At 56.2% G+C, this 12,966-nt stretch overlaps 1 protein-coding gene across 1 annotated transcript in view; it reads left to right on the plus strand.

Annotated features, from left to right (window-relative positions):
• Positions 1-2,447: 2,447 nt before the first annotated feature.
• Positions 2,448-12,966, plus strand: part of SLC22A4 (solute carrier family 22 member 4) — a 31,371-nt gene continuing 20,852 nt past the window's right edge. The window contains exons 1-3 of the mRNA XM_062587129.1: positions 2,448-2,852; positions 10,129-10,232; positions 11,808-11,962. Coding sequence (XP_062443113.1) covers positions 2,460-2,852; positions 10,129-10,232; positions 11,808-11,962 — 652 coding nt within the window. The 5' untranslated portion in view covers positions 2,448-2,459. The remainder of the gene's footprint in view (positions 2,853-10,128; positions 10,233-11,807; positions 11,963-12,966) is intronic.

Consider the following 12,966-nt stretch of genomic DNA (forward strand, 5'->3'; position numbering starts at 1 on the left):
GCACGCAGCGATGTCCGGGCACCGTGCAAGCAGGCAGCATTGTCCAGGCACCATGCGAGCAGGCAGCGAGGCCCAGGCACCGTGCGAGCAGGCAGCGCTGTCCGGGCACCGTGCGAGCACGCAGCTATGTCCGGGCACCGTGCAAGCAGGCAGCGATGTCCGGGCACCGTGCGAGCAGGCAGCGATGTCCAGGCACCGTGCGAGCAGGCAGCGCTGTCCGGGCACCGTGCGAGCACGCAGCGATGTCCGGGCACCGTGCGAGCACGCAGCGATGTCCGGGCACCGTGCGAGCAGGCAGCGAGGCCCGGGCACCGTGCGAGCAGGCAGCGCTGTCCGGGCACCGTGCGAGCAGGCAGCGAGGCCCGGGCACCGTGCGAGCAGGCAGCGCTGTCCGGGCACCGTGCGAGCACGCAGCGATGTCCAGGCACCGTGCGAGCAGGCAGCGAGGCCCGGGCACCGTGCGAGCAGGCAGCGATGTCTGGGCACCGTGCGAGCAGGCAGCGCTGTCCGGGCACCGTGCGAGCAGGCAGCGATGTCCAGGCACCGTGCGAGCAGGCAGCGAGGCCCGGGCACCGTGCGAGCAGGCAGCGCTGTCCGGGCACCGTGCGAGCAGGCAGCGATGTCCAGGCACCGTGCGAGCAGGCAGCGATGTCTGGGCACCGTGCGAGCAGGCAGCAAGGCCTGGGCACCGTGCGAGCAGGCAGCGAGGCCCCTGCAAGCGCCCGGAGCAGCAGGGCCGGCGGCACCGGCAGACCCGCCCGGCCCTGCCCGGCTGCCCCGGCGTCTCCCCCGCAGCCACGGCCCGGGGGGGCTGCCGGCAGCGCCGTGCCGGGCTGCGTGCCGGGATGGCACCGGCGGCACGGCTGCGTGCCGGGCGCCGGGCAGCATGTCGGGTGCTAGTTTGCCCAGAGGCGGGAAGGGTCCGTGCGGCACTGCTGGTACCGGTACCGGGCGACGGTCGCGACGGCTCTCGGAGCCGCTTCCCGCGAGGTAACGACTCCCCGGAGCAGCGTCGCGCTGGGCACTTGCTGCCCGCTCCGAACAGGCGCTAGCGGGCAGCAGCGAGGCGCTGCTGCGGCAGCAGGATGCTGCGAGATCACAAAGTATTTCTCGCCCTGCTAATTCATATATCTTCACTATAAAGGGGGAAACCCAGTGGCATTTCTGTTAAACCTGATGCATTAGGGATCATTGGTAAACTGGATAAACCTGAATACATTATATCCGCCGCCTGTTTCCCTCCGATCCTGCAGCTTTGCAGTCTGGCCACAATTATTTATTAGCATTGCAGATTGTTCTGATGTAGACAAATAACTACTATTTTCTGAATAATTATTATTTTTACTAATGTGCTGTTAATACAGACAATTGCGTATTTGCTGCAAGGAGCTGCCGTGCCCAGCACGTTTTTGGTGCGATCCCGGCCGCTGCCTGCCGGCGAGCTGGGGCCGGCTGAACCGCGCAGCATCTCCCGGCCGCCGCGGCCGCCCTCGCTCCCCGCCGGCGGTGCCACCTGCCCGCGCGGCCCCGCGCTGCCTCCTCCAACGTGCTCGCCGAAGCACTCCCCTTTTGCTGGCTGCTTTTAAAAAACAAAACAAAGAAAGCCCCAAGGCAGCCAGCGAAGGGCCCCTCCCGCCCAGCTGCTGGGGCAGCGTTTCGGGCAGGGGGGCTGCTCGCGGGGGGCTGCTGCGCCCCGCTCCCAGGGGTGCGCGGCCGCGGCCGGTTAGTACTTCTGCCGTTTCGCGGCGAATGCTGCTGGCAGCCGGGGCCTGCTGCGCCGGGCGAGGGGCAACGCAGCAGCTCTGCGCGATTCGTACACCACCTTTTTGGCTGCTTCGGAAGCGGCCGGCACGGCTCGGCTTTCTCCAGTGGCTTTACCAGCCACCCGAGCGTCTTATTCCAGGTAAAAGCAGGAATCACGCGTAAAGCAGTTGGGAAAGCAGAGCACCAAAAGCCTCCGGGGCGGGGGGAGCTGCGGGCCCCGGCCCCGGGGAGGGACAAGCGCGGGGCCATGGCAGGTTTTCGGGCCCCGCCAGCGCGGGCACAGCCGACCCGCGCAGCCGGCTTCGCTCCCGCTTGCGTTTCCCTCGTCCGCTCCGCAGGAGGCGCTGGCGCCGCGGGCTGCGCGCCCCGAGCCGCTCCGCCTGCGCGGTGCCGCGCGGCGGCATCGCCCCGCCAGCAGCGCTGCCCGGCGCCGGGCGAGCCGCGGGCGCGCAGCGCCGCGCCGCGCCGCGGGCCCCGAGCCGCCCCCGCTCCCCGCCCGCCGCCCGCCGCCGGCCCCGCATCCTTTCCGGCCGCGCCGCGGCAGCCGCGCTGCGATGGGTGCGGGATGCCGCGGGGGGGGGGGGGGGGCAGCTCCGCGCAGCTCCGCGCCGCCCCCCGCGGGGCCGGGCCGGGGCGGGGCGGAGCGGGGCCGGCGGCCGCGCAGAGCCGCGCGGGAGCCGCGCAGGAGCCGCGCGATGCGCGACTACGACGAGGTCAGCGCCTTCCTGGGCGAGTGGGGCCGCTTCCAGCGCCTCGTCTTCTTCCTGCTCAGCGCCAGCATCATCCCCAACGGCTTCAACGGGATGTCGGCCGTCTTCCTGGCGGGCACCCCCGAGCACCGGTGCGCGGTGCCCCGCGGCGCCAACCTGAGCGGCGAGTGGCGCAACGCCAGCATCCCGCTGGAGCTGCGCGACGGGCGGGCGGCGCCGAGCCGCTGCCGCCGCTACCGCCTGGCCGCGCTCGCCAACTTCTCGGCGCTGGGGCTGCGGCCGGGCGCCGACGTGGAGCTGGGCGCGCTGGAGCAGGAGCGGTGCCTGGACGGCTGGGAGTACAGCCGCGACGTCTACCGCTCCACCATCGTCAGCGAGGTGCGGGGCTGCGCCGGGGGCGGCCAGCAAAGACCCCAGGCGGCCTCCTTTCTTCGGCGGGGGGTGGTGGCGGGGGGGGGGCGGATAGCGCGGTGCAAAAGCAGGGATGTCCCCAAAGCCCTTCTCCTCCGCGCATCACGGGGCTGCCGGCGGGCGAGCAGCAAGGCCACCGCGCCAGGCCGCTTCCGAGCCCCGCGTCCCCGGGGCTGCTCTCAGCTGCTCGCAGGAGGCAGGTGGAGGGTGGCCCACGCGTCCCGCCGTCGCCCGTGACCTCGGTGTCGCCCCCCCGAGGGAACCGGCTTCCTCGTGGGCCGGGGCACCCTGCCAGGCCGGGTTTGCCTGGGGTTGCTGCAGGTGCTTGGGTGGGCGGTTGCGTCCTGCCGTGGCCAGGCGCAGGGCTGCAGCGGGCAACACTCCCGCTGCGGGCGCCGAGCGCCTCTGCCCCGGGATGCGGCACCGCCAGCCCCGGGGACGCGGAGGGAACCGCTGTCACCGCTAAACCCGTGTCTGGCCCACGGGAAGCAGCCTGGACTGTCCAGGTGTGCTTGCAAACGCTTCGGCTGCGGGCTGGAGCTATCAGCCACTCCGAGGCAGGCGGTGAAAGAAGCAAAAGGAGACGAAAAACTAATCTGCCTTAATGAAGGGGGTTGCGACAACTTGTCTTGGCAGGTGCCGAGCGAGAACCTTTGGTGCCTGATCCGGACGGGACCCCGCAGGGGGGGTTTGTTGTGGGAGCTGGATCTGCCCTTACCGGGGTGCACCAGAGAGGCGATTGCAAATGAAGGTGATGGAAGCCAACTGCCGGGTTTCCATCTGGAAGCCAGATGGAAAATAAAGATACTTGTTTTGGTTAGAACATTTGGAAAAAAAATCTGAATTCAGTTTTTAAACAAGGAAAACAAGAATTGATGAAAAGAGGCAGTTCAGTTAAACTTTGGATGATTATTGTTGTGGCCAGCAGTTTTCACTGTATTAGCAATGAGAAGCCGTCAGAAAAGCTCAGTGAAAACACATCTTCAGTTCTAGAAATCAGTTGAGGAGCAAAGCTCGACAGTGCCCGGTTAAGTGCTTGCTGTGCCACGTTGTCCAACATCGGTCTCGCTCGCGGGGATGGCGCATGAGCGAGAGCGGTTGTCCCAGAGACCGCGTGTCTTCTATTGTCTCTGCTATAAAATGAATTTAAATTTTAACATATGAATTATTGTTTCCTCTGAAACTTAACCAGCTTCTGTGTTAATTCCAGATAACTGTGCTCAGAGCTGACTGTCATTATAGGCTACGGCAGAAGCACTGCGTTTTGCCTCTCCAGGAGAGGTGTTAACATGCAATTAATTCCCTTGGGTCTTCCTGTCTTCCCTTGCCTTCCCCCCAGGTCCCCTCCGCTCCCTGGGATGCAGGCTGCCTGCCTGCTCGCCCCACCCAGAAACACGGCACGTACCCCCCAAAACCTCCGCACCCCCTTGCCAAGGGCGGCGCTGGTGAGGAAGGCTGGGCTGGAGGCTGCCCACCTCTCGTCCACGTTACTCTGTCCAGACCCGTTTTCCCAGCACTGAAGTTGACTCTTCCATGAAGGTGGAAGCCAAAAGCTTTGACTGGGCTTCTGGGAAGAAGCAAATGCCAGGAGAGCTGACCCATGAGTAGTCTGCAAAAAGCACTGAAAAGGTAGTGATCAGCCCTGCCCGCGGGGGAGGATTTGGGGAAAAATCCCGTGCTGTTGTTCAGCAGATTCTGGCCAAAATGTTGCTCCTTCCTGCAAGGCCTCTGAGCTTCTTGCTGTTTCTGGGATGTCCCTCTTGAAAGCAGGGACCAGGCTGCTTGCTTCAGTGTCTGCCACGATGGGATGTGCATGTCCCCACGTGTGCAATCAAACGGGGAACTCATGGTTAGCAGAGGGTGCTTCCCCAAAGCCATGGGCAGCAATGGTCTGTGATGGGCACCCTCCGTATTGGAAGCTGAAAGCTGGTTGCCGTGGTTTGAAGGTGTCTGAAGAGATTTTCTGTTCCTTTATGGCTTTTTCTCAGTAGTGTTTCAGTAGACCTACCAAACTAGTAGCCTGTTCTGTGCTTTGGCATGGAGGCATCTGCTCTTCTTCATCCCTGATGGATGGGGTGGAGATGGTCCCATGGCGAGGTCTGGTACTCGTGATACAGCACACTCAGGAGATGTAGACCACGCTGCTGCTGCAGTCATGACAACAGAGAATATTTTGAATTTCTCTTGAGCTGTTTGTCTTCAGATTTACTCTTGGATGCATGGCCCAATTTTCCAGATTTTATAGCCTTACTCCTTTTTACAAATCTGCATTAGCTTTTTCTTCTTTGATGTGATCTGGCTGATATTCAGGACGGTTAATTAGTGGTTTCTGATTAATAAAATCAGATGGCACTTTCACTTCTGGCAATGAGGAAGGTCTTCTCTATTATTTCTGCTTGGTGATTTTCAGAAAACTTGTAGATCTGTAGTGTTCCTTGCTGGCAGGGTCGGGCAGAACTTGCTGCTCCATAAGCCCACAGTGAGGTAGTTCATGGGAAGGGCTTTGAGGTATCTGATGATCGTAAAGTGATTAAATGGTGTTCTTCCCACGCAGTTTGTATATCTAGAGGTAAAAGCATTTGACTTGAAGCTTAAATGAACTTTGCTTTCTGGTATGCTTAGCCAGGGACTTTGCAGAATTACTTATTTGTGGGTTAATGAATAATTATTCAAGTAAAGATAGTTTGGAAGTTGTAGCTGCAGTTAATTTAGGAAAAAATCTATGTTGTGATTACAGCAACGTTGTAATTTTAGTGTTACAGTAACCGAACAGCTATATTGGATCACCCCGTCTTCCCGTGCTCATGACAAGAGCTGAGCGTCGGCACTAAAACCGTCCCGGGGGAGGACGCGCTGCGCGGGAGTACGGGCTCCGTGCGGCAGGGCTTGGGCGCCGTCCTGCGACCGTCTCCCAACGAACTGGTTCGTCGAAAGCCTCCGGGCAGGGTTGGGTGAGAACCTCTCCCCGCGGAGAGGATGCCGCGGTTCACGGTCAGCCCGGGATGCCGGGGAATCTGGACAGAAGCTCTGGGATGGAGCAGCGTTGCGGAGGCCTGGGAGGGTGGAAGAGCAAAGGTGCGTCCGCCCGCCTCGTTCGCCTCCGTGCCCGCGAGCGCCTCCGAGGGAAGCAGCTCGCCTGACCTGCCACGGAGACGTGGAGATTTTAAGAAAACCTTCCTGCCTTTGAGGACGGTTGAGCATCGACAGAGCGGCGCAGGGAGGCTGCGAAACCTCCCCGGGGGCTCCTGCGAGCAGGGTAGATGCCCTGATCCGTGCTCGCAGGAGGTGGGAGCCCGGAGCGCAGCAGGACTCGCGTCCTGCACCGAGCACGGGGAAACCCTGGCCCGCTCCGGCGTCCGCAGCTGCCTGGTGCCGGAGCAGCGCCGGCGAGACTGGTCCCGCACCGCTGCTCAAGCAGCCGTCGGCGCTGACGTCGAGCTCGGACTGACGCGACCTGCCGAGGGAGATGTGCAACACGCCGCCTTTCGCCGTGTCCCGAGGCAGCCGGGGCCGCTCGTGAGGCCGCCGGCGCCAGGAGGGTGACACTGGGGAAATCCTGCCTCTCCGCTTTGCGCCTGCTCCACCGCTGTGTAAGGACAGGGTGGAAGTTTTCCTCCGTGTGAATGCCATTAGAGGAGGAAAATTTGCATTTTTATAGAAGACGAGGTGTATCTGTCCATGCCGAGCTTTATAAATCACGGTTCAGGTCCTGGGCACTTTGTGATATTTGACCTAAAATGGTCAAATGGATTTAATTGGCTTGTTCGTTTTCTGGTTGGATGCAGTGAGTTCATTTATCTGCATTTTCTCTATCCAGCCAGTTGTTGTATGTTCAGCCGGCCACATCCTGCAAACCTTAAAGAACTGATATTGCATAGTTAATTTTCGCAGCATACACAGTATGCCCTAGGAAAGAGTAGACTTGAACAGCTACGTAGGAGGCATTTGGCACCAATAAAATGCAGGAAGCAACTTAGTTTCATGAGTAAATATTATTTAGCTGGTTTTATTTAGTAGTCAAAGTGCCTTTGGTGCAGTGTAGGCATTTAAAAAATGTTAACGTTTAACCTTGAATGTCTGAAGTCTGAAAGTCGAGAAGCAGCCGCTGCACTGTCAGGCTGCAGAGTGAAATGCCCGGTGGTGACGCAGTTAAGAAATGGCAAGCGTTGAGCGTTGGGGTTTAGCTGCTGGCCGCTATGGCCGGGCCGCCGGCGTCGCGCCGGGAAGGGGCCGTCACCGGTGAGCTCTCAGCCCGGGCCGCTGGGGCACGTGCAAGGCTGGCGGGAAGCTTTGTGGTTTCCAGCAGTAGCACTTTGTTTTGGAGGCAGGGCCTGCAGCTGGGCTGGATCGGGGTTTGTGACTGTCCGGAGAAGGCCACCCCAACCCATCAGATCCCAACGTGAACATCCAGCCATCCCAGATATCTCGCTCTGAGATATTTATCCTCTGCATTGTGGTTGAACTTGGACATCAGCAGTTGCATATCTCAAATGCTTCAACTCCTAAGCGCCTAGCAGAGAAGGATGAACTTGTATCTCAGCGTTTGCAGTGTCCTCTGGGAGCAAGTTCATCCCAATAGCTGGGCCTGCAGCCAGCATGTTGCTCTTGTGCTCGTAGGGCAGCGAGCACCGAAAGCCCTGGGGACTAGCGATAAGTCTCCTGTGCTTCCCTTAGGAGTGATAAAAGGTCATCTGAAGCCCATCGCTGGGGAGGAAGTCACCTCTCCCACAGCCGGGGTTCGCCATCTCCCACGCCGTCTTCAATTTCATTCGCTCCGTTGCTGGCTGCTGTCGGTACCGTGGGGTTCCTCGGCAGTTTTGGGGAGCTCGTCTTGCATTTTAATATCCTGAATAATAGTTGGCTTCATCTGCAAATTTTGCCGCCGTGTTATTTATCCGTTTCGCTAGATTCGTGCTGAATGTACCAAGCAGCGCCGCCCGGGGTATTCGGGGAACCTTTGGCCTCTCCGCTCTCCACGGGACCCTCAGGCGGTGGGTGAGCTTTCCCGAAGATCTGGGCACTGCCAAATCGCAGCCTGGGTCCCTGCGGAGCTTTTGCTCGTCGACGCGCTCGAGGGACGCTGGTAGACTCCTGAGGTGCAACTTTCGTGCATTTGTTTTGTGTTTGAGGGGGAAAATGTAGACTATTGCATGCTAAATGAATCACGTACTGAAAAAGCAAGAGAAACAAATTATTTAATGCAAAAATGTGTCCAGCGTTCATAATTTCCAGCGGTACTTTCGAGTGACATTCCCGCAGCTCCTCGTGCCCGAGGAGGGAACGTTTTGTTTCCGGACAATCTTCGCGTGGGGAACGCGGCGGCGGCGGCGGCGGCGGCGGCGGCGGCGGCGGGGAGGCGGCTCGCGGGTGCCGGCCCGGGCGAGGACGTGGCCCGAGGCGCTCAGCAGGGCTGCGCCGTGCGCACGGGCCGTCGCTGCCTTCCCGTTTCCTTTTCCCCTGCTTTTGTCAGGTAAAAAGCTCGATTTCCTTTCACGCCAGCTTTCAGGAAGCTGCATTGCAGAATTTTGCTTTATTTTAATGTGGGGCTTGATTTCCAGCAAGTTTCTTTACAGAAATCTCCGTTTTCTCTTACATGTGAAACAGACACTTTTCCTTGAAAACAGAACTGTTCTACAGATGATTTTTTTTTTCAGGACTATCACCATCCTTGAAGGCATCAGAGCCTTCCTTATGCAAACACTTCTGTCTTATCAAACACAACTGAGCCAAACACAGATAAACACCCAGGCCTAGTCCACGTCTATCGGCCTTGTTTCTTTTTTCCTTTTTCCAGCAGTGACTAGAAAACGTTGTACAGAAATGAAATATTTCTGTCTGCTGTTAATCAGATTTAAGCATTTGAGGGACGTTCCGTTCATCAGGCCCGAGTCTCCCCTTCACCCGGCCGCGCGTTCGTGTGCGGTTTTCGGCAGCGGCCGTGGGCTGCACTTCGCAGCTTGGCTGCCGGGGTTATTCGGGCTGCTTTGCCCTGCAAGCTGAGGGGACGGGCTGCACGCAGCACCCGCCCCGCCGCCGCGGGGCGACTTCATTCTGGTTTCCTGAATTCCTGAAACAGGCATTGATTCTCTTAAACTACGGTCCAGAGCACACTGCATCAGAGCGCACCGAGTCTTCGTTCGGGCTGAGGTTTGTTTTTGCCGGGTTTGCTCCCAAGCAGCGCCGGTGGCAGGGGGATCCCGACGCTGACCCGTTGATCGCTCCGAGTAGCTTTGGCAGGACTCAACTGCTGTCAGATGGTGTCTGGATCTTTTTTTAATGCAAGAGTTGCTCTTTTTTGTTGTCTGCAACTTGGATGAAGAGCAGACAAAAGTTTGAGCAGCCCACAGAGGAGCTTTCAGCTCACGTGCCCGCGCGGTTTTCTGCTGCTCCTGCCTGCGGAGATGCCTGGGCACCTCATCGCCCCGTCGCAAAGGGCACGTCGTGGTAGAGGAGATTGCCCCGCTCTCTGATATCAAAGCTAATTATTAAAACTGCGGTGTACTTTGATCTGAGGTCTAATTAGCTTACCTTCGTGGCAGAATTACCTAATCGGAGGCCGACACGTCTGAAGTCCGTACGCATGAGCAGCCTTGGCAGGCGTGCCTCCACCGGGGGACGTTCGTTTGAGCAGGAGCAAGCCGCGGCAGAGGCACGCTCGGCTGTATCCGGGGTGCCCCGCGGCGCAGCACGCAGCTCCTGTGTTTGGAAACCTCCTCTGGGGTTACTAGAGGCTCTTACGAGGTGGAAGATTCCACGTTGGCTCCGGTCCTAAAATCGCAGTCAAAGCCAGTTCCCCTAACGAGGATGAGCAGTGAACGGTGCATTGCCTCTGCAGGTTGTTAGAATGAAAAAGACTTTGAAAACACTTTAATATGAGGAACGAGATTTTATTCTATGCGTGCCTTTTTATCAACCCCCCACGGTTTGATAACCCGGGGTCGGCATGTCCTAGAGGGTGGAGGAGCCCCGCGGCCTCCTGAGGTGTCCTCCAGTTCCACCTGCCCGTGGGAGCTGATCACGCTTCTTCCCGTTTTTGCTGGCCCTATAGCAGCATCTGAGGAGCTGGAGACAGGCAGAAACACAAGTGTGGGCAAACAAGAGCAAACTGCCTTGAAACCTGCGTGTTTTCAGGCACATGCAGTCAGTAAGCGACCGGTTTCGTTGCTCCGCGGTGGGTTTTGGTGCACATGCCTTTGAACGCCGCGTTGCCTGGAGGTCTCAGCCTCTCCCGCTTCTCTTGCAGTGGAACCTGGTGTGCGAGGACGACTGGAAAGTGCCGCTCACCACCTCCTTGTTCTTCGTGGGGGTGCTCATCGGCTCCTTCGTATCGGGGCAGCTCTCCGACAGGTAAAGCCACTGCTCCTGCACTTGCTTTTAAAGAGACTGGAGTTAAGCCTCTCTGCTACGCCCCGACCGATGTGCATGCGCAGAAAACGGCCAGAGATGGTGGATTTTTTAAGAGGCGTAAGGGAGTTAAATGCCCAGTTCTTCTCATGTCCCATCAAAATTAGGTAACTGACTTTGTTTCCTTGAAAATCCCAACCCAGTTCCACCAGACACCGAGATTTATGGTCGCTCACACCCGGCAGGATAGAAGGAACCGCTCTCTGCGGTGGGTGATGGCCTTGCTCTGTAGCTTGATGTGGTCGCATTCACAACCAAGTTTGTTTCTTTAGCCATCCTTTCTAATAAAGATGTTATTCTTCATAACATGTTAATTCATTCTAGGAGCTGTAAGACAGGAGAAAGCCTTTCCCCTTAAGGGGGAGGAAGCTCTGCACAGAAAAGATGGTTTGATGGAGCTAAACTACATGTATCCAATAATAAGAAAAAAAGATGACCCATAAAAGGATAGCAATGAGGTGACACTCATAGATGTAAAATGTCAAGCAAATGTTACAGACATTGGGCAGGTATCTCCGCGGCATTTACTCTGCCCTCACGAGTGCCCGGCGCAGCGTACGTGCGCCTCTTCTGAGCTTCTGCTTCCCCGTTGGTCTCCTTGGCCGCGGGGTTGCAGTGGGGTCCCACGCACAGCTTGGCTGCGCCCTCTGCGTGAGGACCTCCAAAGAGTTACACGGGAACCAACTTCTGGAGCTGCTCAGCCCAGGGTTTTGGAAACCTGACGTGAGCTTTAATCTTAAAGCCTCGCGTATTAAATTCCATGTGATCTGAATTTAATCTGATGCCTTCTGACCCCAGTACAAAAGTCAGTGAGCGTTACTGTCTGAAAGGCAGACGAGATAATCACTAAATCTCTCTGCTGCCATTTGCCTACCGGGAACATCTGAGAAAATGCCTGGTGCACGCAGGCTTCGGCTTTGGGGCAGGTTCACTTGCCCCGCTGCCACCGGGCCGCTGATAGGGCGTTTCGGTACCAGCTGGGAGGTGAATGCTCTTGGAAGCGTTCTGGCAGTGAAGGGTCTGCTCGAAGCCCGTAACTGAACGGTTTCGCCGATGCTGCTGCAGGAACCTAGGTAATCCCAACAGAGACAAGCGGAGGAGGATATATTTATGGTGACTCACAAGAGAAAGATTGAAAACAGTTGAAAAAGCTGTTTAACTCTGAAAAGCTGCACTGCTTTCATAACGTGTCAATGCCAGCATCTGTACGTTCCCATCATTTCCTAACTTCTGGCTGCGAGGCTTGCAGGCCTCCTGCTTCTCTCACTTATGTGCAGTTGTCTTTCTCCCTGGTCCCTGTCTACTGGCTCCCTGGAGTTTCTGCTCTTAATTTCTTAGCTCAGTTTATTCCCTGGATCTCAAAAATCTTGCTTTTTTACATCCTTATGAAAATGGTGTGCCGCTAAACTCAAAGCTGGGAAGCTTAGGGCTGCATATATGTGCTCCATCCCTCTTCTGTAGCCCAGCTCCATACATGAATGATCCCTCAATAATATTCTCCTTTGTTTTTGGCAAAAGGTTTGGCAGGAAGAGTATCCTCTTCTCCACTATGGCTGTGCAGACCGGCTTCAGTTTCCTGCAGATCTTCTCTACCAGCTGGGAGATGTTCACAGTGCTGTTTCTCATAGTGGGAATGGGACAGATCTCGAACTACGTGGTGGCCTTCATACTGGGTATGGATGTGTCTGCATTATATCAAATGTTTGCTTAATCTAGTGCTTTTTTTCCCCTCCTCTTCTTCTAACCCTGCATCATTTAATAAGAGACACTAGTAAATCATCACTAGTACGATTCCTAATTTAGGCCAGCAGTATATTTTTTTCTTGGATTCTTTAAAGAATCTCTCTGAATAGGTATAGTCTGTGCATTTGACAGGTTTTGAGAAAAAAATGATGCAGGAATTAAACACTTATTTCCCTTCTCTTCAGAGAACGGTTAAAAAAGTTTAGGAGAGTGTCACAGTTTGTTATCTGAAAAAACAGGTCTGAGATAAAAAAAAGAAGTTTCAGTCTCTTCCTTGCCCCAGCACCCTTTGGCAGAGGGTTTTCTAAATACCTACTATCAGGCAGCAAACATCTTAAACCAAATTTTCTGCTGTAAACTGCCTGATATAACAGGTTGCCCAGAGAGGTTGTGGAGTCTCCTTCTCTGGAGATCTTCAAGGCCCGCCTGGATGCAACCCTGTCTAACACGCTCTAGGTGACCCTGCTGAGCGGGGAGGTTGGACTAGATGATCTCCAGAGGTCCCTTCCAACCTTACTGATTCTGTGATTCTGCGATTTAAATGAAGGATGAAGCTTACTGAACTGACTTCCATTAAATACCTTATTTCAGTAATTAGCAAGTTACAAACTGAAACTTTCAATGATGTAAAACAATAGTAGATGAAATAATGAAAAATTCTGAAACAATGACAAAACCTTATTGAATGGCTTCTCAAGGCGTTAAGTTGCTGAATACAGGAAGATAAAAACCTGTTCTTCACAAGCAGTGGGCTAGGTTAATCCTTGCTTCTAATGTCATGGAAGTCATCAGCATAGTCTGCACTAGGGTGAATTCATTCAGAATTTCAGGAAATAATATTCTGTGTTATTTTTTCCCCACGTACTCATTTTAGAAAGCTAAAACTTTAAAACTAAATGCACAAAAGGTAGGTCTGCGAGTTTCTCTCTTAGTA

Source organism: Rhea pennata, chromosome 14, assembly GCF_028389875.1.
Source record: "Rhea pennata isolate bPtePen1 chromosome 14, bPtePen1.pri, whole genome shotgun sequence".
NCBI lineage: Eukaryota > Metazoa > Chordata > Aves > Rheiformes > Rheidae > Rhea > Rhea pennata.